The sequence below is a fragment of the Melanerpes formicivorus genome, unplaced genomic scaffold (genome assembly GCF_026170545.1).
Source record: "Melanerpes formicivorus ecotype bairdi unplaced genomic scaffold, bMelFor1.0.p_v2 SCAF_102, whole genome shotgun sequence".
Classification (NCBI taxonomy): Eukaryota; Metazoa; Chordata; class Aves; order Piciformes; family Picidae; genus Melanerpes; species Melanerpes formicivorus.
This window is the reverse complement of record NW_027142454.1, coordinates 1607465-1634398: the sequence shown is the minus strand read 5'-3', so window position 1 is coordinate 1634398 and position 26934 is coordinate 1607465. Positions and strand designations below refer to the sequence as shown.

Sequence of the window (26934 nt, the reverse complement as noted above, 5' to 3'; positions counted from 1 at the left end):
ACTTGTGGCCAGTCAGTGGTGGGCTGGAGGTAACCTCTGACTGACATTCCAGCTCCTGCCACTCAGGCAGGGAGTAAGGCTGCACTGCCATTGATTTACCCTGCAGGGAGGTTGGAGCCAGGTGGGGGTTGGGCTCTTCTCCCAGGCAAGCAGCACCAGAACAAGAGGACACAGTCTCAAGCTGTGCCAGGGGAGGTTTAGGCTGGATGTTAGGTAGAAGTTCTTCATAGACAGAGAGATTGGCCCTTGGGATGTGCTGCCCAGGGAGTCACCATCCCTGGAGGTGTTTAGGAAGAGGCTGAATGAGGTGCTTGGTGCCATGGTTGAGTTGATCAGATGGTGTTGGGTGATAGGTTGGACTTGATGATCTCAAAGGTCTCTTCCAACCTGGTCCATTCCATTCCACTGTGAGGGTGCTGGAGCCCTGGAGCAGGCTGCCCCTAAAGCCACATCTGCAGTAATGGGTCCAGTCCTTCTGACCTCCTCAGCTCAAGAGAGACAGGGAATTACTGGAGAGAGTCCAGCAGAGGCTGCAAAGCTGCTGAGGGGCCTGGAGCAGCTCTGTAAAGGCTGAGAGCCCTGGGGCTGAGAGCCTGGAGAAGAGCAGCCCCAGAGGGGATCTGAGCAATGCTTAGCAAGAACTAAAGGAGCTGTGGGGGGCAAGAGGCTGGGGCCAGACTGCCCAGGGAGTCCCCATCCCTGGAGGTGTTTAGGAAGAGCCTGGCTGAGGCCCTTGGTGCCATGGTTGAGTTGATCAGATGGTGCTGGGGGATAAGTTGGACTGGATGAGCTCAAAGGTCTCTTCCAACCTGATTAGTTCTATTCTCTTCTGTTCTGCTCTGCCTAAGTGAAGAGTTCAGAAGTCCATCTGCTGCCTTCTATTTCCTTTCACTTGCTGGGAAAATAGGCTGCTTATTTGAAGCACAGTGCCACAGAAAGCACTTGGATTGTGACACAGCAGCTAATGTTTGTTTTCAGAGAGCTGTTTCCATCAGAAAAGATTATTGTTTGAAAAGAAAGGGGGAGGGGGGAGTTAAAAAGAGATACATGAAAGTATTTGTTGCTCTTGGCTTTTACAGATATCAGTTTTTATTGTGCCTTAGTTTGAGCCTTCCTTGTCTTGCTAGCTCTCTGAAGCTCCTCTGTGCCATGTGCTGCTTCCAGATAAAACCACCTCTGGAGGTGTGCTCTGGGCTGCTGGGTGCAGTCCTCCTGCAAGGGTTCAGCTGTAGCAAGGGGGGGAGGAGCCCAGCACTGAATGAATAGAATAGCCACTCATGAATAGAATAGAATAAACCAGGTTGGAAGAGACCTTCAAGATCATCAAGTCCAACCTATCATCTAACACCACCTAATCAACTCAACCATGGCACCAAGCACCCCATCAAGTCTCCTCCTGAACACCTCCAGTGATGGGGACTCCACCACCTCCCCGGGCAGCCCATTCCAATGGGCAATCACTCTCTCTGTGTAGAACTTCCTCCTAACCTCCAGCCTGAACCTCCCCTGGCACAGCTTGAGACTGTGTCCTCTTGTTCTGGTGCTGGGTGCCTGGGAGAAGAGACCAACCTCTGCCTGTCTACAACCTCCCTTCAGGTAGTTGTAGACAGCAATAAGGTCACCCCTGAGTCTCCTCCTTCCCAGGCTAAGCAACCCCAGCTCCCTCAGCCTCTCCTCACAGGGCTGTGTTCCAAACCCCTCCCCAGCTTTGTTGCCCTTCTCTGGATACCTTCCAGCAGCTCAACCTCCTTCCTAAACTGAGGGGCCCAGAACTGGACACAGTACTTGAGGTGTGGCCTAATGAGTCCAACACTGCACAGCCACTGGTTGGGGGCAGGAGTCCAGCACTGCACAGCCACTCGTTGACAGAATGGTTACAGCCTGGTGAGGGGTGCAAGGGACCTCTGGAGATCATTCAGTCCAACCCTCCCCTGCTCCAGCAGGGCACCCACAGCAGCTTGCCCAGGAGCACAATGGCCAGGGGGGTTGGAAGCTCTTCAGAGGAGGAGGCTCCACAACCTCTCTGAGCTACCTACTCCAGGGCACCTGCATCCTTCACAGTAAAGAAGTTTCTCCTCCTGTTCAGATGGAACCTGCTGGGTTCCAGTTTGTGCCCATTGATCCTTGGTCTGTCCCTGGGCACCCCTGAGCAGAGCCTGGCCTCAGCCTCTTGTCCCCCATAGCTCCTTTAGCTCCTGCCAAGCATTGCTCAGCTGCCCTCTGGGGCTGCTCTTCTGCAGGCTCTCAGCCTTTGCTCCTCACAGAGCTGCTCCAGGCCTCTCAGCATCTGTGTCTCTTGAACTGGGGAGCCTAGAAAGGTTATTCTTGCTGATGGAGGTTGTGGAGCCTCCTCCTCTGCAGACTCCTGGTGTGAGCAGGAGCTTGGCTGTGTCCCCAGCCCCCCTGGATTTGTTGTCTCTCTCTCTCTCTCCCAGGTGCTGGCCATGTCGAGCCGATCCTGGCTCAGTTACTCCTACCAGTCCCGCTTCCACCTGACCCCCCTCTCTTATGAGACCCTGGAGTTTGCATCTGGCTTTGCTTCTGAGCAGTGCCCAGAAGGCATTGTAGCCATCTCCACAAACACACTGAGGTAAGGACCCCTGGGGCAAGGTGAATGCTCCTGGGCCGGGGTGGCAGGGAGAGGGGTGGGGAGTTCTCAGTGGGCATTCAAAAGGGAAGAGGTAAAGTGATTTAAACCTGAAGAGTTAAGGGTGCTGGGGGTGAGGTTATTTGATGGCAGGTAATGATTTGATGGAAACACTTGGGATGGAGAAGGGAAGGCTTCAGGGAGACCTTTGAGCAGCTTTTCAGTACCTGTAAGGGGCTCCAGGAGAGCTGGGGAGGGACTTTGGCCAAGGGCTGGGAGTGCCAGGAGCAGGGAGAATGGCTTGGAGCTGGGAGAGAGGAGACTGAGAGTGGAGAGGAGGAGGCTCAGGGTGGAGGAGGCTGATGGAAAGGGCTGAGGCTGGGGGTTAGGAAGCACTTTCTGATGAGGGCAAGGGCTGAGGCTGGGGGTTAGGAAGCACTTTCTGCTGAGGGAAAGGGCTGAGGCTGGGGGTTAGGAAGCACTTCCTCACAGGAGGGCTGAGTGGGCACTGGGATGGAGTGCCCAGGGAGGTGGTGGAGTTGCCCTTCCTGGAGGTCTTCAGGAGAAGCTTGGATGTGGCAGCTGGAGCAGGGTTGAGCTGATGTGCTGGTGTTAGGTCAGGCTGGGATTCAGTGATCTCAGAGGTCTTTTCCAGCCTCAGTGATTCTCTCAAGAGATTGTTAGCAGGGAGGCTGGGGAGAGCCTGGCACAGGCTGCCCAGGGAGGCTGTGGCTGCCCCTTGCCTGGAGGTGATCAGGACCAGGCTGGATGAGACCTTGAGCAGTTTTGGGCTGGTGGGGGGGAGGCGTCCATGCCCGTGGCAGGGTGGGGGTTGGAACTGGCTGATCTCTGAGGTCCCTTCCAACCTAAACCCTGCTGTGATATTTTTAGAAGTCCAGTGGGATGCAGGGATGGTTCTGCTGAGGGAAAACACAGCAAGGAGCCCTTCTGATTTTGTGGAAGTACTAATCCAGCTGCCCAGGACCCTGAAGCTCTCCGCTCCTCAGCGAGGGAAGCTTCCCATAAACACAGACCCGCTGCGGGGTTAGCATCTGGGGGCTCGTGGGCTGAGCTGGCCACGTGATTTAGAGGAACCAGAGGCATGAAAGGGCTGCAGCTGTGGCCTTTTCCCAGTGCAAAGCTTAGGGAGCAAAAGGCAGCAGTGGTGAAGAATAGGGGCACCCAGATTCAGCAGCTCTGCTTTATGCGCTGGAACAGGCACCCGTTTCACAGCAGCCCTCACTGGCACCTTCCAGCATTCAGGGCTTTCTGAAGGAGGCATTCTTTCTGGGAGAGCCTTGTGGCTTGTAGCTCCCCAGATGCCAGCAGAGCTGGGATTTCAGCTGGCAAGTCACAGGAAGAAAAGCCTTGGCCTGGCCTCCTTCATGCTCCTCTTTCAACCCGAGTGCCTGTGAGGAGCTTTTGATTTCGTGTCCCGGCCTGTGTCGCCTGCAGACTCGTGTGGTGTGGTCCCCACACGCTGCTGGTGGCCCTCAGAAAGGTGCTGCTTGTATCACAGCATCACTAAGGTTGGAAGAGACCTCAAGGATCACCAAGTCCAACCTGGCACCACAGACCTCATGACCAGACCATGGCACCAAGTGCCACATCCAATCCCCTCTTGAACATCTCCAGAGGTGGGGACTCCACCACCTCCCTGGGCAGCACATCCCAAGGGCCAACAACTCTCTCTGGGAAGAACTTTCTCCTCCCCTCCAGTCTAAACCTCCCCTGGCACAGCTTGAGACTGTGTCTTCTTGTTCTGGTGCTGGGTGCCTGGGAGAAGAGACCAACACCTTCCTGGCTACAACCACCTTTCAGGGAGTTGTAGAGGGCAATGAGGTCTCCCCTGAGCCTCCTCTTCTCCAGGCTAAGCAACCCCAGCTCCCTCAGCCTCTCCTCACAGGGCTGTGCTCAAGGCCTCTCCCTATCTTTGTTGCCCTTCTCTGGACACCTTCAAGTGTTTCAGTGTCCTTCTTAAACTGAGGAGCCCAGAGCTGGACACAGGACTCAAGGGGTGGCCTGAGCAGTGCTGAGCACAGGGCAGGATGAGCTCCCTGCTCCTGCTGGCCACACTCTTCCTGCTGCAGGCCAGGATGTCCTTGGCCCTCCTGGCTGCCTGGGCACACTACTGGCTCATGTTTAGGCAGCTGTCAATCAGCACCCCCAGGTCCCTCTCTGCCTGGCTGCTCTCAGCCACTCTGCCCCCAGCCTGTAGCTCTGCCTGGGGTTGCTGTGGCCAAAGTGCAGCCCCTGGCACTTGGACTTGTTGAATGCCATCCCAGCTCCAGCCCAGGTCCCACACACAAAGCTCAGCTCCAGTTTTGCTCTCTCTAGAGGGCTGCAAACTTGCACCTTGCTCACCACGGTTGCCCCTTCTTGTCCCACAGGATTTTGGCTCTGGAGAAGCTGGGGGCAGTCTTCAACCAGGTTGCCTTCCCCTTGCAGTACACCCCCCGAAAGTTTGTCATTCACCCAGAGAGCAACAACCTGATCATCATTGAGACAGACCACAATGCCTACACTGAGGCCACCAAGGCCCAGAGGAAGCAGCAGATGGCTGAGGTAATGGGGGTGGGGGCACAGCTATGCACATCTATCCCATCCTATCCTTACCCTATCCCATCCCATCCTATCCTTACCCTATCCCATCCCATCCTATCCTTACCCTATCCCATCCCATCCTATCCTTACCCTATCCCATCCCATCCTATCCTTACCCTATCCTATCCCTTCCCCAGGGGACACTTGACATTGGAAATCCTCTGCTCTCACTTCTCCCCATCTGCCATCACCTGTGTGAAGGCAGGAGCTGAAGGGAGGGAAGGCCCCAGGGAGACCTCATAGCTGCCTTCCAGTCCTGAAGGGGGCCTACAAGAAAGCTGGGGAGGGACTACTCACAGGACAAGGGGCAGTGGCTTTGAGCTGGAAGAGGGGAGATTAAGACTGGAGATGAGGAAGTGGGCAGGGACTGGCTGGCAAGCAGCCCTGAGGAGAGAGCCTTGGGGGTGCTGGGGGAGGAGAAGCTCACCAGGAGCTCTCAGTGTGCACTTGCAGCCCAGAAAGCCAACCAGAGCCTGGTCTGCAGCAGGAGAAGTGTGGCCAGCAGGGCAAGGGAGGTGATTCTCCCCCTCTGCTCAGCTCTGGGGAGACCCCAGCTGGAGTCCTGCCTCCAGTTCTGGAGCCCCTATTGCAAGAGGGATGTGGAGGTGCTGGAAGGTGTCCAGAGCAGGGCCAGGAGGATGAGCAGAGGGCTGGAGCACCTCTCCTGTGAGGACAGACTGAAGGAGTTGGGGCTGTTCAGTCTGCAGAAGAGAAGGCTCCCAGGTGACCTCATTGTGGCCTTCCAGGATCTGCAGGGGGCTCCAAGAAGGCTGGGGAGGGTCTGCTCAGGATCTCAGGGAGTGATAGGAGTAGGGGGAATGGAATGAAGCTGGAGGTGGGGAGATTGAGGCTGGAGGTGAGGAGGAAGTTCTTCCCCATGAGAGTGGTGAGGCCCTGGACTGGGTTGTGCAGGGAGGTGGTTGGGGCCCTGTCCCTGGAGGTGTTTAAGGCCAGGCTGGCTGAGGCTGTGGGCAGCCTGATGTAGTGTGGGGTGTCCCTGCCCATGGCAGGGGGGTTGGCACTGGCTGATCCTTGTGGTCCCTTCCCACCCTGACTGATACTGTGATACTAAGAAATTCTTTAGAGTGAGGGTAGGGAGACACTGGAAGAGGTTGCCTGGGGAAGTCATGCATCCCCACTCCCTGGAGGTGTACCAAGGCCAGGCTGGGTGAGGCCTGGAGCAACCTGGGCTGGTGGGAGAAGTCCCTGCCTGTGGCAAGGGGGTTGGAACTGAATGATCTCTGAGGTTCTTCCAAGCCAAACCATTCTGTGAGGCTAAGATCTGCCTCAAACCCCAGCTTTCAGCAGAATATGCTCCTTGCTTTGCATGTTGTTATGGCAGGTTGCAGAAGCACGTGTTGGAATTATAGTTCTGCTTGGTGTGACATCATTTTCTCTGAGGACATTTGGATTCCAGGGGGGTTGTGTTCTTCTCACTGTTGTTTCCAGAGTTGGTGGTTGGGAGACAGAGATCCCCAGAACACTGCCCCTTTGGACAGGGCAGAGCTGGTGCTGCTCTGAGCTGTGGATTCTCCCTTCAGGGTGGGTGGAAGCTTTGGGGTTTGGCAGCTTTGCCTTGGAATACCTGGGCCTAGGGGAAAGAGGCAGGCAGCAATCCTACCCAAGAGTATTGCCCAGGAAGGAAATCCACTGAGCTGCTGTTTTCTCTTGTCCTTTCATGTGCCTTAGGAAATGGTGGAGGCTGCAGGTGAGGATGAGAGGGAGCTGGCTGCTGAGATGGCTGCAGCCTTCCTGAATGAGAACCTCCCAGAGTCCATCTTTGGTGCTCCCAAGGCAGGGAATGGCCAATGGGCTTCTGTCATCAGGGTGATGAACCCCATCCAGGGAAACACCTTGGATCTGGTCCAGCTAGAGCAGAACGAAGCTGCCTTCAGGTAAGAAGCGGTGCCAGGTGCAGCAAGAATCTCTGCTGGTGGTGAGTCTTCTGTGTGGTTTGGGGTTTGGTTTCCCTCCCTCCCCACTGAGTTGCAATCCAGATGCAGCCTGTTGTCAGGAGCCTGGCTTTGGAATTCCAGCAGCAAGCACCACAGAGCTTTTGGTCTTGCTTTTCTCCTTCCCTTTCTCCACCCACCCTGATCTGTCTGCATGTGACACCAAGAGCTGGTCCTCCAGATGTGTTTGCTGGCACCCAGGGCTTAAAGACCAACAGAGGGCTGGGGAGCAGGACAATGTGCTGCTCTCTCTCACTCCCACACAGAGGTGATTGGGAACAGTCAGCATGGCTTCACCAAGGGCAAATCCTGCCTGACCAACCTGGTGGCCTTCTATGAGCAGGTGATGAAATTAATAGCTGAGGGGAGAGCAACTGATGTTGTTTACCTGGGCCTGAGCAAAGCCTTCCACACTGCCCTGCACCACAGCCTGCTCTCCAGGCTGGTGACACATGGGTGTGATGGGTGACCACTAGATGGATACAGAACTGGCTTGATGGCTGCACCCAGAGAGTGGTTGTCCATGGCTTCATGTCCCAGTGGAGGCCAGGGACAAGCAGAGTCCCTCAGGGATCAGTCCTGGGACCAGGCTTGTTCAACATCTCTGTGGGTGCCATGGGCAGTGGCACTGAGTGCACCCTCAGCAGGGTTGCTGATGACACCAAGCTGTGTGGTGCAGCAGACAGGCTGGAGGGGAGGGCACAAGCCAACCTCAGGAGGTTCAACAAGACCAAGGGCAGGGTCCTGCAGCTGGGTGGAGGCAACCCCAGGCACAAATGCAGGCTGGGCAGGGACTGGCTGGCAAGCAGCCCTGAGGAGAGAGCCTTGGGGATGCTGGGGGAGGAGAAGCTCACCAGGAGCTCTCAGTGTGCACTTGCAGCCTAGAAAGCCAACCAGATCCTGGGCTGCAGCAGGAGAAGTGTGGCCAGCAGGGCAAGGGAGGTGATTCTCCCCCTCTGCTCAGCTCTGGGGAGACCCCAGCTGGAGTCCTGCCTCCAGTTCTGGAGCCCCTATTGCAAGAGGGATGTGGAGGTGCTGGAAGGTGTCCAGAGCAGGGCCAGGAGGATGAGCAGAGGGCTGGAGCACCTCTCCTGTGAGGACAGACTGAAGGAGTTGGGGCTGTTCAGTCTGGAGAAGAGAAGGCTCCCAGGTGACCTCATTGTGGCCTTCCAGTATCTGCAGGGGGCTCCAAGAAGGCTGGGGAGGGACTGCTTAGGATCTCAGGGAGTGATAGGAGTAGGGGGAATGGAATGAAGCTGGGGGTGGGGAGATTGAGGCTGGAGGTGAGGAGGAAGTTCTTCCCCATGAGTGGTGAAGGCCTGGAATGGGTTGTGCAGGGAGGTGGTTGGGGCCCTGTCCCTGGAGGTGTTGGCACTGGCTGATCCTTGTGGTCCCTTCCAACCCTGACTGATACTATGATACTTCCCTTCCCATCCAGATAAACTTGAGTGTAGATTACATGGAAAGGAAGTGCTAGAGGGCCTGGAGGGGGAAAACCAGCACAATAACCATGAAGAGCAGCAAGTGCCTCAGCAGGTAGAGTTTAGGTCATGCTAGTCCAAAAGGCTGTTGTGTCCAGGATTCCCAACCTGGCTGAGCCAGGCAGAGGGCAGGAAATAACCCTGCCAGGTGAGGAAAGGGAAGATGGATGTGTTCAAATGGGAGCAGCCTGGGAAACTGCTGCTGCTCCTTCTTGGGGGGAAAGGCAGAGAACTGACTTTGTTCAGCCTTAAGAAAGAAGGCCTAAGGGCAGACTTCACCATGTTCTGGTGGGTAAAGGGTGGCTACAGGGAAGAGTGGGGACAAGTTCCTGCTTGGGGAGGGAAACTTTTCCCAAGGACAATCAACCCTGGCAATGATCTCCCCAAGGAAGTGGTGAAGCCCTCAGCACTGGACACTGGATAGGGGCTGAAACATCTTGTCTGGACCCTGTTTTCATAGTATCATAGTATCAGTCAGGGTTGGAAAGGACCACAAGGATCATCTAGTTCCAACCCCCCTGCCATGGGCAGGGACACCCCACACTACATCAGGCTGCCCAGAGCCTCATCCAGCCTGAGCTTAAACACCTCCAGGGACAGGGCCCCAACCACCTCCCTGCACAACCCATTCCAGGCCTTCACCACTCTCATGGGGAAGAACTTCCCCCTCACCTCCAGCCTCAATCTCCCCACCTCCAGCTTCATTCCATTCCCCCTAGTCCTATCACTGCCTGAGATCATAGTGCTTTTCCCTCAGCAAGGTTGGACCAGATGATCCTTGAGGTCCCTTCCAAGCTAGGACCCTGTGACTCCAGTGAAGCTTTGCCCATTGCTGAGCAGTGAAAGCAAAGCTTGGGGCTGGAGCACACGGGGGGCGGCGCGGGGAAGAGAGGACCTCCGGGGGCAGGGAAACTTCAGTGCTGGGAGGTCAGGCTCCTCAGGCTGTACCTGGGTTGGGGGCAGGCTGTGCTGTGGAGGAGCCCCTCTCAGGAGTGCTGTGTGTGTGTGTGTTTGGGTGCTCACACTGGGCTGTCTTCCCCTCCCCAGCGTGGCCGTGTGCCGCTTCTCCAACACCGGGGACGAGTGGTACGTGCTGGTGGGGGTGGCCAAGGACCTGATCCTCAACCCCCGCTCCGTTGCTGGGGGGTTTGTCTACACCTACAAGCTGGTGAATAGTGGGGAGAAGCTGGAGTTCCTGCACAAGGTGAGAGGAGGGGGGTGTGACTGGAACCAGCTGCAAGGGAGGGGTTTGGGGCAGCTGTTAACTTCACCCTGGAAGCTGGAGCAGAATGCTGCAGGATTCATCCAGTCGGAGAACTTTTGGGGGTTGGAGGAGATATCTAAGATCACGTCCCAGCCATCAACCCCACCCCACCATAGCCACTGAACCATGGCCCTAAGTGCCATGGCCACAGGCTTCTTGACTCCACCACCTCCCTGGGCAGCCTCTGCCAATCCCTGACCACTCTGGCAGCGAAGGAAATGTTTTCCTCCTCTCCAAACTAAGCCTCCCCTGGCACAATTCCAGGCCATCTCCTCTCCTCCTGTCATCTGAGACTAGGGGAGAAGAGACCAACCCCAACCTCACTGCACCCTCTTTTCAGGGAGTTTCGGAGAGCTAAGAGGTCTCCCTTCAGCCTCCTTCAGACTAAACAAGGCTGATGCTAGAGGCTGGAAGCAGCCCCAGAGGAAATCAGCTGCCACCTCCACAATCACTTGGGACATCTTTTGATTGAAGAGCTGAGGATTGAGCACACACAGATCTCCCTTTGCCTCAGCTCTGGGCAAAGGGGAAAGGAGCAGTGTTTTTGTGCCCCTTGTAGGGAGGGGAGTAGAACAGCTCTGTTTTCTTCGTGGAAGATGAGCTCAGAGAGCTGCTCTGAGCATTTGTTTACAAAGAATTCATCCTTGGGTCACTTGAGCCCTGGTGCTGAGGCCCTCAGTCCTTGGCTGGCCACCTGAAGCTGCTGGGAGCTGTCATCTTGCTGTTTTGGCTGCCTGGGGGAATGGTCAGTTGCCTGATGACCAACTTGTTTGACAGGTCTCTAGGGTTTAGGGATTTCAGCAGAACTCCCTTAAATCAGTGTTCTCCTTCCCACATGCTTCCAAGATGGGAGCAGATGAGCATCTGGAAAGGAATGTTGTGGCTTACTCACTTCCTACAGTCCTGATGTGCAGGAAGGTTGGTTCTGTGCTGGAGCAGGACCTTCTTCTGGTGCCATCAAACACCCACTTGGAAACTGACAGAGCTGAGGCTGTGAAATAGCTTCTCCTGGCCAACCCAAGCAAGCTGGGAATGCTGCAGCTGGAAGCTTTCTTGCCTCTTGCCATTCTCTGCTGTGTCTGATCCTTCAGCTGGATGAGTGGTGGGAGACCTTTCAGCCCTAAGTGAATTGTCTTCAGCTGGGACACTGCTCCACTGGCAGCTTCAGAGCATCTGGGGCAGATGGAGGAATAAGATTCATGCTTTTGGTTTAGAAAATAGACAGCCTGGATGGGTTTAGGCAAAACATTTAACATCTTTCTGTGGGGGATAAAGCTAAACTTAAGGACCAAGTCAGCCAGATCCTTGCCTGCCTTTGCTGTCTGCCCCAGTGAGGGGGTTCTCAGAGCAGCCCTACCCTTCAGTTAAGGGGCTCTCACCTTGTGGCCCTCCTGCAGAAACAGTGTGATCAGCTTTTGAAGGTGAAAGCCTTGGCACAGGCCAGTGAGCTTTGTAGACTCATTTGGGTTGGAAGAGGCCTTTAAGATCATCAGCTATAGCCTGCCAAAGGCACTGCTGAACTGTGGCCCTCAGCACCACATCTCCAGTCCCTCCAGGGATGAGCACTCCCCCACTGCCCTGGGACAGCCTGGGCCAGGCCTTCACAACCCTTTTGGGGAACAAACTGTTCCTCATGCCCAGCCTAACCCTCCCCTGACACGACTTGAAGGCATTTCCTCTTCATTCTCTCCTCTGCTACTAGGGAGAAGCAGACCTGGCTCCAACCTCCTGTCAGGGAGTTAGAGAGCGCCAAAAGGTCTTCAGCTGCCCCAATCCATTCTGAAGCTTGGTGGAAGGTTAGCTCTGCTGGTGAGAGTCTCACAGTCTTCCTTTTCCCTCTGTAGACCCCTGTGGAGGAGGTTCCTGCAGCCATTGCTCCCTTCCAAGGCAGAGTCTTGATTGGAGTTGGGAAGCTCCTGCGTGTGTATGACCTGGGCAAGAAGAAGCTGCTCCGCAAGTGTGAGAATAAGGTACTGGCTTCTCTCTCTGGCCAGAGCTGCTCAGCTGGGCTGAGTGATGCTTGACAGCAGCACTGAAACAAAGGCTTAGCTGCTTCTCCCCTGTGCATGTGCAGCTGGCCCCATGCACGAGCTTCACAAGCCTGTACGGGTCAGGCCTCTGATCTTCTGCTGCAGGTAGTATCATAGTATCAGTCAGGGTTGGAAGGGACCACAAGGATCATCTAGTTCCAACCCCCCTGCCATGGGCAGGGACACCCCACACTACATCAGGCTGCCCAGAGCCTCAGCCAGCCTGGCCTTAAACACCTCCAGGGACAGGGCCCCAACCACCTCCCTGCACAACCCATTCCAGGCCTTCACCACTCTCATGGGGAAGAACTTCCTCCTCACCTCCAGCCTCAATCTCCCCACCTCCAGCTTCATCCCATTCCCCCTACTCCTATCACTCCCTGAGATCCTGAGCAGTCCCTCCCCAGCCTCCTTGGAGCCCCCTTCAGATCCTGGAAGGCCACAATGAGGTCACGTCAGAGCCTTCTCTTCTCCAGACTGAACAGCCCCAACTCCTTCAGTCTGTCCTCACAGCAGAGCAGCTCCAGCCCTCTGCTCATCTTCCTGGCCCTGCTCTGGACACCTTCCAGCACCTCCACATCCCTCTTGCAATAGGGGCTCCAGAACTGGAGGCAGGACTCCAGCTGGGGTCTCCCCAGAGCTGAGCAGAGGGGGAGAATCACCTCCCTTGCCCTGCTGGCCACACTTCTCCTGCTGCAGCCCAGGCTCTGGTTGGCTTTGCAGGCTGTAAGTGCACACTGAGAGCTCCTGCTGAGCTTCTCCTCCCCCAGCACCCCCAAGGCTCTCTCCTCAGGTGTCAGAGGATTTAGCCAAGCGTGAGACAGGAGCTGCTGGCACTGTTCCCTTGGGTGAGATGATCAGCAGGCTGGGGCCAGAGGCTGGAAGGTGCATTTGAACACCCCTTCAGATCCTCAAGAGTTGTGAAAAGGGGATGTTTTTCTCCTGGCAGCAGATGGTCCTTGCAGGGCACCCCTGGCACGTTAGGGGAAGAAACTGCAGAGTGTGGCTTTCTGACTCCACTGCCTGCTCCTCCTCCCTCCCAGGCAGGCTGCAGAACCTGTGCCAGTTGCTCCCTGCTGCACAAAGGAGCTCCAGCAAGTGCACAGGCAGGCTGGGAGTTTCCAGTGGAATTTGAGTTGGTTTGTGGTACTTTTGGTTTTGTTTCCTGAATATGACTCACATGAACAGCTGAAGCCCTCCTTGGGTCTTTTATGACCACAGTAGTGAGGGGACACAGAAGCAGCTCCTGTTGCAGGGCTGTCCCTGGCAGCTCACTTCATAGACTCTACAGCAGTGCATCTTCTCTGGATGTTTAATGTCATGTTCAGCAGGCTGAGGGTGGCTACAGGATCCCAGCATGGGGGTTGGAAAGGACCTCTGGAGATCACCCAGTCCAAGCCCCCTGCTAAAGCAGTGACCCACAGCAGCTGGCCCAGGGTACAGTGGCCAGGAAGGGTTGGAAGCTTTCCAGAGGAGACTCCACAACCTCCCTGGGCAGCCTGCTCCACACCTCCAGCACCCTCACACCAAACAACTTTCTCCTGCTGGTCAACTGGAACCTCCTGGCTGCCCTCTGCCCCTTTTCTTGTCCGTGGGCACCATTGAGCAGAGCCTGGCCCCAGCCTCTTGCCCCTCACAGCTCCTTTAGATCCTGCTGAGCATTGCTCAGCTCCCCTCTGGGGCTGCTCTTCTGCAGGCTCTCAGCCCCAGGGCTCTCAGCCTTTACAGAGCTGCTCCAGGCCCCTCAGCAGCTTTGCAGCCTCTGCTGGACTCTCTCCAGTAATTCCCTGTCTCTCTTATTCTGGGGAGGTCAGAAGGACTGGACCCATTACAGCAGATGTGGCCTTAGCAGAGCAGAGTAGAGGGAGAGGAGACCCTCCCTTGACCTGCAGGCTCCCCTGGAGACCACTGGCCTTCATGGCCCCAAGCTGGCTTGTGGGGAGCTTGCCCCCCAGCACTCCCAGGTCCTTCTGCATGGAGCTGCCTTCCAGCAGCTCAACCCCTCACCTGTACTGCTGCAGGGGCTTATTCCTCCCTCCCCTCAGCACCTCTGCAGCCTTTGCTGGATTCTCTCCAGCAGCTCTCTGTTTCTTGAGCTGGGGAGCCCAGAACCGGACCCAGTGCTCCATATAATGGCCTCAGTGGGGGGCATAGCAGAGGGGGAAGATATCCTCCCTCTGATGTGTGCTGGGTGATAGGTTGGAAGGCCCTGCACTGATGATGTGTTTAGGCTGGGCCTGCAGCCCACCAGAAAGGAGAGGCAGCTGCAGGGGCGGGGCGGGGGAAGATCTGCGTCGGACCAGGGCGGAGCTGACTCCTCAGGAGCGCTCAGGGCTTTTTTTCCTCCCCCCCCCTCCCTTTCTTCTCTCTGGGCAGCACATTGCCAACTACATCTGTGGGATCCAAACCATTGGGCACAGGGTGATCGTTTCAGACGTGCAGGAGAGCTTCATCTGGGTGCGCTACAAGAGGAACGAGAACCAGCTGATCATCTTCGCCGACGACACCTACCCGCGCTGGGTCACCACCGCCACCCTCCTCGACTACGACACTGTGGCTGGGGCAGACAAGTTTGGCAACATCTGTGTGGTGAGCCTGCCTCCCAGCCACCACTCAGGGGGAGGGGTTTCATGGATTGGCTTTTTGGCCTCTTCCAAACGTCCCCGACAATCCCTGAGGAATCGGCTCGGGGCTTGGCCGAGCCGCCTGGGATCCCCCACGGGACCCGAGGGGATCCATCCCAGGGTGCTGAGAGAGGTGGTGGGTGGGATAGGGATGGAAATGGGAATAGGGAATGGAGTGGAATAGGAAAATGGAATGGGAATAGGGAATGGAATGGAATTGGAAATGGAATGGAATAGGAATAGGAATTGGAATAGGGAATGGAATTGGAATAGGGAATGGAATTGGAATAGGGAATGGAATTGGAATAGGGAATGGAATTGGAATAGGGAATGGAATAGGAATAGGAAATGGAATGGAATAGGGAATGGAATTGGAATAGGGAATGGAATTGGAATAGGGAATGGAATTGGAATAGGGAATGGAATAGGAATAGGAAATGGAATGGAATAGGGAATGGAATTGGAATAGGGAATGGAATAGGGAATGGAATAGAAATAGGGAATAGGAATAGGGAATGGAATAGGAATAGGGAATGGAATAGGAATAGGGAATGGAATGGAATAGGGCAATGGAATGGGAATAGGAATAGGGAATGGAATGGGAATAAGAATAGGGAATGGAATAGGGAATAGAATGGGAATGGAATGGGAATAGGATAGACCAAGTTGGAAGAGACCTTTGAGATCATCCAGCCCAACCTATCCCCCAGCACCACCTGATCAACTCAACCATGGCACCAAGCATCCTATCAAGTCTCCTCCTAAACACCTCCAGGCACGGTGACCCTACCACCTCCCTGGGCAGCACATCCCAATGGGCAATCACTCTCTCTGGGAAGAACTTTCTCCTCCCTTCCAGTCTAAACCTCCCCTGGTACAGCTTGAGACTGTGTCCTCTTGTTCTGCTGCTGGCTGCCTGGGAGAAGAGCCCAACCCCCAGCTGGCTCCAACCTCCCTGCAGGGAGTTGGAGAGAGCAAGAAGGTCTCCCCTGAGCCTCCTCTTCTGTAGGCTAAGCAACCCCAGCTCCCTCAGCCTCTCCTCACAGGGCTGTGCCCCAGACCCCTCCCCAGCTTTGTTGCCCTTCTCTGGACACCTTCCAGCAGCTCAACCTCTTTCCTAACCTGAGGAGCCCAGAGCTGGACACAGGACTCAAGGGGTGGCCTGAGCAGTGCTGAGCACAGGGCAGGATGAGCTCCCTGCTCCTGCTGGCCACACTGCTCCTGATGCAGGCCAGGATGCCCTTGGCCTTCTTGGCCCCCTGGGCACACTGCTGGCTCCTGTTCAGGCAGCTGTCAATCAGCACCCCCAGCTCCCTCTCTCTTTGGCAGCTCTCAGCCACTCTGCCCCCAGCCTGTAGCTCTGCCTGGGGTTGTTGTGGCCAGTGTGTAGAACCTGGCACTTGGATGTGTAAGGGGAGACCTTCTTGCTGTCTGCAACTCCCTGCAGGGAGGTTGTAGCCAGGTGGGGGTTGGTCTCTTCTCCCAGGTACCCAGCACCAGAACAAGAGGACACAGTCCCAAGCTGTGCCAGGGCAGGTTTAGGCTGGAGGGGAGGAGAAAGTTCTTCCCAACAAGAGAGATTGGCCCTTGGGATGTGCTGCCCAGGGAGGTGGTGGAGTCCCCATCCCTGGAGGTGTTCAAGAGGGGATTGGAGGTGGCACTTGAGCCATGGTTTAGCAGTCAGGAGGTGTTGGGTGGCAGGTTGGACTTGGTGATCCTTGAGGTCTGTTCCAACCTTATTGATTCTGTGATTTGTCTCCAAAGAAGGAGGCTCTGGAGGCAAGGCCCCGTACCAGTCCCTTGTTTTTCCTAAGGGGGTGTGTGGTTGTCCTCAAGGGAGGAAGAAGGGGCAGGGAGGGGAGAGGGCTGGCTGGCTGTCAGGTTTGTGCTAATTGGGGTTTCCATCTTTTGTGCTTTGCTGTGAAGAAAGCCCTGGGCTGGAGCTGGTGGCTGTGCAAAGGGCTGCCCCCTCCCCGCCCCAGAGCCTGGGGTCAGGCTTACCGCGCTCCAGTCTCCCCGCCCTGGCGGCGAGCGCTTTCCCTCCTCCTTCCTCTCCAAATTGGCTCTGTCAGTGCTGACACTTCCCTGCTTGGCTGGGTGTCAGCAGAGGAGGAGGAAAGAAGAGCTGGCTCTTGCTGCCAGGCCTTTGATCTCTCTCTCTCTCTGAAGCATGCTGTGGGGTGCTGTGGAGCGCAGAGTTCAGCCAGCGCTGGGACACCGACCCACGCAGATCAACCCTCCTGGCCTTGCCTGCCCGCCACACATCAACCCTCCTTGCCTTGCCCCCCACACATCAACCCTCCTGGCCTTGCCTGCCCCCCACACATCAGCCCTCCTTACCTTGCCCCCCACACATCAGCCCTCCTTACCTTGCCCCCCACACATCAGCCCTCCTTACCTTGCCCCCCACACATCAGCCCTCCTTACCTTGCCCCCCACACATCAGCCCTCCTTACCTTGCCCCCCACACATCAGCCCTCCTGGCCTTGCCTTGCCTGCCTCCCACACATCAAACTCTTTCCTTACTGGCAACCACCTTGGAACCATTTTGCCCATACCTCCCCAGGGTGATCTGTGAGTGCCAAGCCAGGCAGGAGCCTGGGCAGGAGGTCCTGCCCATGGTGCTGAGTCCTGGGCCATCACTCTTGAGAACCATGTTGAATGCTGAAGGCTTCACTGGAGGAGCAAATGGATGGCTTTGCTCTGAGCATGAAGTGGTTCTTGTGAAGTCCACCAAAGTGGCCTTTCAGAGGCCCCAGGCATTCTCCAGAGGCAATGTGCTGCTCCTCTGCCCCTCACTGACCACTTCCTCTTCTTCCCATGCAGGTGAGGTTGCCTCCCAACACCAACGATGAGGTTGATGAGGATCCCACAGGCAACAAAGCACTCTGGGACAGGGGCCTGCTGAATGGAGCATCACAGAAGGTACTGCTTCATGGCAGACATGTGGGTTAGTGAGGTGTGGTTGAGGCCCTCTCCTTGGGAGCCATTGAAGGTCAAATTTCATGTGGCCCTGTGCAGCCTGATCTGCTTGGAGATGTCCCTGCTGCCTGCAGGGGTGGGGGGGTTGGGCAAGGGCTTGAGGCTTCCTTCCAACCACCCCAATGCACTCTGTGGTTGCTGTGCTGCTGCTCTGTGAAGTCCTCTGCAGTGGTGGCCAGATGGGTGTGCAGGAGCAGAGCTGCCAACACACCATGGTGTGGGTGATTCTTTGTCATGCTCCCCAGGAGCCAGTTCTGAGTCTGAAGTGGCAGCTGAGGCCCATTTGGTGCTGTCTGATTGCAGCAGCAGGCTCGTTTGCTTTCCCTCATCACTCACACCCCTGTGCCCAGCTCCAGCATGCTGAGTGCTGCCATCTGGTCACAGGTGGAAGGCCCTTCCCCTTCAGAAGGGCATTTCAGACCTAGCAGGTGGCCACATTCCTTCTGCTCTCCCCTCTCTCAAGCCTTTTGGCTGAGAAAGGAAAAAGCCCCAAAGCAAACACAGGCTTCTGTCCTTGGCTTGCAGGCTGAAGTGATCATGAATTACCACGTGGGAGAGACTGTGCTGTCCTTGCAGAAGACCACACTCATCCCTGGAGGCTCTGAATCTCTTGTCTACACCACCTTGTCAGGGGGAATAGGGATCTTGGTCCCCTTCACTTCCCACGAGGTGAGCAAGCCCTCTTGTCACGCTGCCCCGTCACTGCTGCTCTGGGTGCCCTTCCCCAGGCACTGCAGGAGCCTGCTGGGAGTCTCTCTGGGGCTCTGCAGGGAAGCCTGTGGCTGTGGGGCAGGCTCTGATGCAAAGGGGAAGAGAAGGAGCTTCTCAGCTCCTGCAGTGGTTCTCTGAAGTGGTTTTCCTCTTGTGCTGTTCTGCAGTCACAGAATCCTTGCAACTGGAAGAAGCCTTTAAGGTCATCCAGCCCAACCTTACCCCAGCACTGCCAGCTCCCCACTGACCCCTGGCCCTCAGCAGCACAGCTCCAGGGCTCTTCAGTCCCTCCAGGGATGGGGACTCCACCACTCCCCTGGGACAAACCTTGGGGGGAAGAAATTCTTCCCCATGGCCACCCTAAACCCTCCCCTGGCATAATTGGAGGTCCTTTCCTCTTGTCTTGTCACTTCTTCCTTGGGAGAAGAGACCAACCCCACCTCACTGCAATCTCCCTCCAGAGAGCTGTAGAGGGCAATGAGGTCTCCCTTCAGCCTCCTCTGCTCCACACTAAACACCCCTGGGTCCCTCAGCTGCTCCTCCCCAGCCCTGTTCTCCAGACCCTTCACCAGCTTCATTGCCCATCTCTGGACCTGCTCTCCAGCCCCTCAATGCCCTCCTTGGAGGGAGGGCCCCAGAACTGAGCCCAGCATGCTGAATCTCCTCATGCTCTAGAGGAGCTCTTGGGTGCTTCAGTGCCTGAGGGGGGACCCTGTGGCCTGCTTTGCACAGCCTGGCATCTCTTTGAAGCCCTGAAGGTGCTCTTCTCCTCTCCACTCACTGGAGGGTGGAGGCCCCTGGAGCAGTGGGTGCCAAGCTGTTCACACTGAACAGCTGCTGGATGCTTCTCCTGCTGAGAGGCTGATCCTGAGCAGGGTGGCACTGCCAGCTGCTGTGCTCGCTGCCAGGGCAACCACGACCTTGGCTGCTGTAGCAGAACCCGGGGCCAGCAGCAGCCCAGGGCACCCCTCTCTGATGGATGTCTCACCTTGCCAGTGGCATTGACATGTGGCAACCTGTTCTTCATTCCTCCACCCCCACCCCCCTCTCTAGGATCATGACTTCTTCCAGCATGTGGAAATGCACTTGAGGTCTGAGCACCCTCCTCTCTGCGGGAGAGACCACCTCAGCTTCCGCTCCTACTACTTCCCAGTGAAGGTAGGTCTGAGTGGGCAGCACCACAGGCTGCCAGGGTGTGGAGCAGCTGGAAAGGACCTTCAGAGATCACCCAGACCAACCCCCCTGCCCAGAGCAGGACCACAGAACCCAGCCCAGGTCACACAGCAACACCTCCCCCTGGGCTCGAATGTCTCCGGAGCAGGAGACCCCACGACCTCTCTGGGCTGCCTGCTCCAGGGCTCTGTGACCCTCCCAGTGAAGAAGTTCCTCCTCATGTTGAGGTGGAACCTCCTGGGGTGGAGTTTATTGCATCTTGTCCTGTCCCAGGGTGCAAGGGAGCAGAGCCTGGCCCCTCCCTCTTGACCCCCAGCCCTCAAGGTCTTCATAATCATTCATTAAATCCTCTCTCAGCCTTCTCCTCTCCAGACTAAAAAGCCCCAGGAGGGCTCTCAGCCTCTCCTCACAGGGTACATGCTGCTGTCCCTTCAGAGCCCACCTGTGTGTGTTCCTGTGTGGCCTGCCTTAGGCTGATGCTGCTTTGGCAGGGGAGTTGGACTCAGTGATCTCTGGAGGCCCCTTGCAACCCCTGCCATGCTGTGGTTCCATCAGGGAAGCAGCACTCTGCATGACCAGGCCAAAGTGGGTGTTGGGAATGGGAATCCTGGTAACAGCCACTTGGCCCTCCCCTTGAGGAGCCACCTTGGAAGCTGCTGACTGCTAAATGCTGTCACAGGAGGGCCCAGATCAGTGGGGCCAGAGCAGCAATGTAGTAGCTGCTACCAGAAAGGCTAAAGCTGTCCAAGCACAGAGGCTGAGCTCATAATCAGTAAGGTTGGAAAAGACCTCAAGGATCATCAAGTCCAACCTGCCACCCAAGAGACCAACCCCCTCTGAGCCTGAGGCTGATCTGCAGCACAGAGATGTCTCCCAGCTGGCTGCAGATGGCCCTCAGCCACCTTCTCCAGCCTCACCCAGCTGAAGGCAGGTCCTTCTTGCCCAGGGGGCCAAGAAAGCCAAGGGCATCCTGGCCTGCAGCAGGAGCAGTGTGGCCAGCAGGAGCAGGGAGCTCATCCTGCCCTGTGCTCAGCACTGCTCAGGCCACCCCTTGAGTCCTGTGTCCAGCTCTGGGCTCCTCAGGTTAGGAAAGAGGTTGAGCTGCTGGAAGGTGTCCAGAGAAGGGCAAGAAAGCTGGGGAGGGGTCTGGGGCACAGCCCTGTGAGGAGAGGCTGAGGGAGCTGGGGTTGCTTAGCCTGGAGAAGAGGAGGCTCAGGGGAGACCTTCTTGCTCTCTGCAACTCCCTGCAGGGAGGTTGGAGCCAGGTGGGGGTTGGGCTCTTCTCCCAGGCAGCCAGCACCAGAACAAGAGGACACAGTCTCAAGCTGTGCCAGGGGAGGTTTAGACTGGAGGTGAGGAGAAAGTTCTTCCCAGAGAGAGTTGTTGGCCCTTGGGATGTGCTGCCCAGGGCGGTGGTGGAGTCCCCATCCCTGGAGGTGTTCAAGAGGGGATTGGATGTGGCCCTTGGTGCCATGGTTTAGCAGCCAGGAGGTGCTGGGTGGCAGCCTGGGCTGGATGATCCTTGAGGTCTTCTCCAACCTCTCCTGATTCTTCCCCTCCCTTGGTGTGATTTACTTCTCTCTTTTCAGCTGCCCCCAGGCTGTTGGGGTTGCTCCCTTCATTCCTCAAGCCCTGGGTCAGTCCCTTTGCTGCTAGCTGCTCAGCAGATGAGGTCACCCAGCCTGGCCTCCCTTCCAGGAGGGGATTAAGCAGCTCCTGGGGAACAAACTGTTTGTCTCCGTTTGCCTGGGGGGTGGCTTTTATTCTCTCTTCCCCCCCTGTTTAGGCAGGGTTCAGTGCCTCTCAATTTCAAGGCTTCTCTCTTTTTCCCCCCCCCCCTCCCCACTTTCCCCCTTGCAGAATGTGATAGATGGGGACCTGTGTGAGCAGTTCAACTCCATGGAGCCCAACAAGCAGAAGAATGTGGCCGAGGAGCTGGACCGGACCCCGCCTGAGGTCTCCAAGAAGCTGGAGGACATCCGCACTCGCTACGCCTTCTGAGGGGCAGGGCTGGGCTCCTGGGGGCATGCCCTTCAGGAGGAGGAGGAGGAGGAAGACTTTCCCTTTCTCTGCTCCTTTGCTTTTGTGTTCCCCCCTTTTTTTTTTTCATTCAGATGTTGGTTTGCTCCCCTTTGGTTTCATGTTTCAGAGTGAGGCGACTCCAGTGAATGGGGTGTCACATGTTAGGTCTCTCCCAACACACAGCCCCCTGCTCAGGTGAAAGCTCCCTGAGGGGGTGCCCTGGCTCCCTGAGGAGGTGCCCTGGCTCTCTGAGAGGTACCCTGGCTCCCTGAGAGTTGCCCTGGCTCCCTGATGGGTTGCCCTGGCTTGCAGCCCCCCCAGAGTGAAGTGCTCAGGCTCTGCCCCTCAATCCCATCTCCTCAGCCCCTCTTTAGGATGGAGCTGCCTTGTTGGGCAGTGCCTCTCTGGGACCCCCTGTGTGGGTTTTGCCCTTTCCCAGCTTTCTGCTGAAGGAAGGGAGCTGTGAATGCCCCTCAGGCTCCTCTTGCCAGTCGGTGGCAAGGAGCTGTGGGCTTCTGCTGGCCCTGGGAGCAGCTGGGGAGGGAGGGGAGGGGGGAGCCTGGCTGCGTGCAGGGCCTGCCCCATTTGCCCTGAAGGTTTTCCCCTGCTCCTGGAGGCTTTTTTGTCCCCTTGGCCTCCCCTGTTGCTGCCTGTTTCTTCCTGTAAATAGAGTTTTGTACAATGTTGACTCTCTGGGGGGTGGGGGAAGAGCCTGCGGCTGGGCCTCGGCTGGTTTCGTAACAGCCTTGGCAGGAGGGGCGGCTCCAGGCTCCTCCCGGTTGTGAGCACCACGGCGAGAAATAAAAGCCTGCCTTTTAACTCTCTGGCCTCCCCTCCCTCCCTCCCTCCCGGCAGCTGCTCCTCCTGAGCCGGCAGGAGCCCAGCAGGGGGACAGAAACCTGCCCACCCTCCCCCAGAATCCAATGGGCAGAATCCAACGGGATGGCATTCAGCAAGTCCAAGTGCCAGAGGCTGAGCTTCGGCCACAGCAACCCCAGGCAGAGCTACAGGCTGGGGGCAGAGTGGCTGAGAGCTGCCAAACAGAGAGGGACCTGGGGGTGCTGATTGACAGCTGCCTGAACAGGAGCCAGCAGTGTGCCCAGGGGCCAAAAGAGCCAAGGGCATCCTGGCCTGCAGCAGGAGCAGTGTGGCCAGCAGGAGCAGGGAGGTCACTGTGCCCCTGTACACTGCACTGGTTAGGCCACCCCTTGAGTCCTGTGTCCAGCTCTGGGCTCCTCAGGTTAGGAAGGAGGTTGAGCTGCTGGAAGGTGTCCAGAGAAGGGCAAGAAAGCTGGGGAGGGGTCTGGGGCACAGCCCTGTGAGGAGAGGCTGAGGGAGCTGGGGTTGCTTAGCCTGGAGAAGAGGAGGCTCAGGGGAGACCTCATTGCCCTCTACAACTACCTGAAAGATGGTTGTAGCTGGGAAGGGATTGGTCTCTTCTCCCAGGCAGCCAGCACCAGAACAAGAGGACACAGTCTCAAGCTGTGCCAGGGGAAGATTAGGCTGGAGGTGAGGAGAAAGTTCTTCCCAGAGAGAGTTGTTGGCTACTGGGCTGTGCTGCCCAGGGAGGTGGTGGAGTCCCCATGCCTGGAGGTGTTCCAGAGGGGATTGGACGTGGCACTTGGTGCCATGCTCTAGTCATGGGGTCTGTGTTGATAGGTTGGACTCGATGATCCTCGAGGTCCTTTCCAACCTTGGTGATACTGTGACACTGTGACACCCCCACAGCCTGCCCCGAGGCTGGAGCTGAGCTGTGCCTCCCCCAGCCCCTCTCCTCCCCCACCTCAGCTCAGCCTGCAGCTGACCCCAAGCCCCGCGGCTGCTGCTGCTCCCCAGCGCTGCTGTGCCCTGCCAGGGGGAGGTGGGAGGGGTCTGTACCCCGACTACTCTTCCTGCAGCCCTGCCAGGCCATGGCTGTGGCTCAAGGCTCCTGCAGAGCAGGAGCAGCCCTGGGAGGAGCAGCTGACTGCCGGGAAGGCTCCGGGCAGCTTTCTGCCGGCTGGCAGCAGATGCTCACCCACACAGCTTCCTGGGCTTGCCTCCACTCAGCCTTGCTCCCTGCCTCACTTCTGCCTCTGCCTCCAGAGCTGGAGACAGCCTGGGAAGGGGCTTGGCTGCTGCCTACCCTGCACCGGCGTGGGCCCTGCTGTCAGCCAGGAGCCTCCTGCCCTGGCCTGGCCTCTGCCCTCTTTTTGTTGCTGCAGGCATGTGTGTGCTGGGGCCTAACCCAGGGCTGCACCCTTGGGCTGCCAGCTGGCACCCAGCCACCCAGGGCTGCACCCTTGGGCTCCCAGCTGGCACCCAGCCACCCAGGGCTGCACCCTTGGGCTCCCAGCTGGCACCCAGCCACCCAGGGCTGCACCCTTGGACTCCAAGCTGGCACCCAGCCCCCCAGGGCTGCACCCTTGGGCTCCCAGCTGGCACCCAGCCCCCCAGGGCTGCACCCTTTGGCTCCCAGCTGGCACCCAGCCACCCAGGGCTGCACCCTTTGGCTCCCAGCTGGCACCCAGCCACCCAGGGCTGCACCCTTGGACTCCAAGCTGGCACCCAGCCACCCAGGGCTGCACCCTTGGGCTCCCAGCTGGCACCCAGCCCCCCAGGGCTGCACCCTTGGGCTCCCAGCTGGCACCCAGCCACCCAGGGCTGCACCCTTGGGCTCCAAGCTGGCACCCAGCCACCCAGGGCTGCACCCTTTGGTTCCAAGCTGGCACCCAGCCACCCAGGGCTGCATCCCTTTGGCTCCAAGCTGGCACCCACCCCCTTAGGGCTGCACCCTTGGGCTCTCAGGTGGCACTCAGCCCCTTAGGGCTGCACCCTTGGGCTCCCAGGTGGCACCCAGCCACCCACAGCTGCACCCTTGGGCTCTCAGGTGGCACCCAGCCCCTTAGGGCTGCACCATTGGCTCCCAGGTGGCACCCAGCCCCTTAGGGCTGCACCCTTTGGCTCTAAGCTGCCACCCACCCCCTTAGGGCTGCACCCTTTGGCTCCAAGCTGGCACCCAGCCACCCAGGACTTCATCCCTTTGGCTCCAAGCTGGCACCCAGCCACCCAGGACTTCATCCCTTTGGCTCCAGGCTGGCACCCACCCCCTTAGGGCTGCACCCTTTGGCTCCCAGGTGGCACCCAGCCCCTTAGGGCTGCACCCTTGGGCTCCCAGCTGGCACCCAGCCCCTGCTGCTTGCCTCACCCAGCCTCTGGAGGGCTTTCTTCTCCCTTCCTGGTGACAGCTGTGGCAAGGGAGGGATGAAAACGTCAGCTGAGCTCAGGGCTCCTAGGCTCTGGCTTGTCATGGCCACAGGGTGCCCAGGCCCTGCTCCTGGCATTCTCCACCCCCCTTGCTCTGCTCCTGGCATTCTCCATCCCCCTTGCTCTGCCCCAGGGGATGTTTGTTGCCTTCTGTGGATCCAGGAGCACCTCCAGGAGAGCTCCTGCAGGAGCTGACAGTCCCAGGGGTGGAATTGCAGCGGGGAGGGGGCGTCAGGGTCTTCCCCAACCTCTTGCCGCCACCAGCCGGCGCCTGGGCTGGCACAAATACCCTGGCAGGGGCTGCTCTGGGCGCTGGCTGAGCCCCCAGCTCCCTTTTGCTTGGGGGTGCACTCCCCCTCCCCAGGCAGGAGCACTCCCAAGCCCCGGCAGGGTGCCAGGCTGCCGCCGGCGCCGGGTGCTGGGTGCCGTGTCCCGCGGGCTGGCACCGGCGGCTGCTTTCCAGCCAAGGAGGGCAAACCTCCCTCCGTGCCAGCCTCTCCTCCCCTGCCAGGCTGCTTGATGCCTACGTGGGCAGGGAAGGCTCTTCAATGGCTTCCTCCCAACCGCCTGCAGCAGCCGCGGGCGAAATCCCCGCGGAGCCCGGAGCTGGGAGCTGGATCCGAGCGAGGGAGGGAGAGAAGGGAAGGAGGGAGGGAGGCAGGAGGGCTGTGCCCCGGGCGCTGGGCTGGCGAGGCCTGGCAGGAAGCTTGGCAGGAGCGCGGCCGTGGGCCCTGACTCGGTGCCAGGGGAATCCCAGCGCTCTCTCCTCGGCGCAGCAGCACATTCCCTTCCCACGCCTTTCCCTGCGAGCTCTGACCCGGCTCTGCCTGCTCCCGACGACCCCAGGCGCACCCGGCAGCCCCGGGCGCTCCCCCAGGGACTCCTTGCCGCACAGGATCGGGGTCCCGTGCCCCCCCCGGCTCCTGCCTGCGGTGGTGAAGCCCTGAGGGGTGCTGAGAAGCAGGCAAAGAGGCAACGTCCTGCTGGCCACCGGCCCAGCCCCTTGGCCAGGGGTCCAGCTGGGCAGTGCCCCACGCCCCAGCGAGCCCCTTGCACATCCAGCGCCCCCAGACGCACCCGTGGGGACCTGAAGCCCCCCTGGGGCGCCTGCTGGTGGAACAGAGCCCCCCCAGGGTGGGCAAGGAGCTTAGCTGGGGAGCATGTGGGCATCCAGCTGGGGTGGATGGGCACCCTGCAGGGCTGGCCCAGCGCCTCGAGCAGCAGAAGGGCTGGAGGCAGAGTTAGGCACCACAGGGGGCACCCAGCCGGGGCAAACACCCCAATGAGCAAGCAAGGCAGCCAGGAGGGTTAGCTGAGCACCCTGGGGACACCCAGCCGGGGGGGACACCCAGCCGGGGCAGCCAAGCACTTCAAGGAGCAGGGAGGGACCCAGGAGGGCACCCTGGGGATACCCAGCTGGGTTAACAGGGCACCCTGGGGACACCCATCTGGGTTAGCTGAGCACCCTGGGGACACCCAGCCGGGGGGGGAGACACCCAGCCGGGGCAGCCAAGCACCTAAGTGGGGTAGCCAAGCAATTCAAGGAGCAGGGAGGGACACAGGAGGGCACCCTGGGGACACCCAGCTGGGCTAGCTGAGCACCCTGGGGTCAACCATCTGGGTCAGCTGAGCACCCTGGGGACACCCAGCTGGGCTAGCTGAGCACCCTGGGGACACTCATCTGGGTCAGCTGAGCACCCTGGGGACACCCATCTGGGTTAACAGGGCACCCTGGGGACACCCATCTGGGTCAGCTGAGCACCCTGGGGACAACCATCTGGGCTAGCTGAGCACCCTGGGGACACTCATCTGGGCTAACAGGGCACCCTGGGGACAACCTGTCTGGGTTAGCTGAGCACCCTGGGGACAACCATCTGGGCTAACAGGGCACCCTGGGGACACTCATCTGGGTTAGCTGAGCACCCTGGGGACACCCATCTGGGCTAGCTGAGCACCCTGGGGACAACCATCTGGGCTAGCTGAGCACCCTGGGGACGCTCATCTGGGTTAGCTGAGCACCCTGGGGACACCCATCTGGGCTAGCTGAGCACCCTGGGGACGCTCAGCCAGTGCAGCTGAGCACCCTGGGGACAACCATCTGGGTTAGCTGAGCACCCTGGGGACACTCATCTGGGCTAGCTGAGCACCCTGGGGACACCCATCTGGGTCAACTGAGCACCCTGGGGACGCCCATCTGGGCTAGCTGAGCACCCTGGGGACACTCATCTGGGTTAGCTGAGCACCGTGGGGACAACCAT

General features: G+C 58.4%; 1 protein-coding gene across 1 annotated transcript in view; it reads left to right on the top strand.

The window, feature by feature from the left end:
- Nucleotides 1-22249, top strand: part of SF3B3 (splicing factor 3b subunit 3) — a 59990-nt gene extending 37741 nt beyond the window's left edge. Inside the window, exons 17-26 of the mRNA XM_068166591.1 lie at nucleotides 2436-2590; nucleotides 4978-5152; nucleotides 6881-7086; nucleotides 9672-9828; nucleotides 11733-11858; nucleotides 14295-14507; nucleotides 17369-17467; nucleotides 18050-18193; nucleotides 19289-19393; nucleotides 21269-22249. Of these exons, the coding sequence (XP_068022692.1) occupies nucleotides 2436-2590; nucleotides 4978-5152; nucleotides 6881-7086; nucleotides 9672-9828; nucleotides 11733-11858; nucleotides 14295-14507; nucleotides 17369-17467; nucleotides 18050-18193; nucleotides 19289-19393; nucleotides 21269-21409 (1521 nt within the window). The 3' untranslated portion in view covers nucleotides 21410-22249. The remainder of the gene's footprint in view (nucleotides 1-2435; nucleotides 2591-4977; nucleotides 5153-6880; nucleotides 7087-9671; nucleotides 9829-11732; nucleotides 11859-14294; nucleotides 14508-17368; nucleotides 17468-18049; nucleotides 18194-19288; nucleotides 19394-21268) is intronic.
- The last annotated feature ends 4685 nt before the right edge of the window (nucleotides 22250-26934 follow it).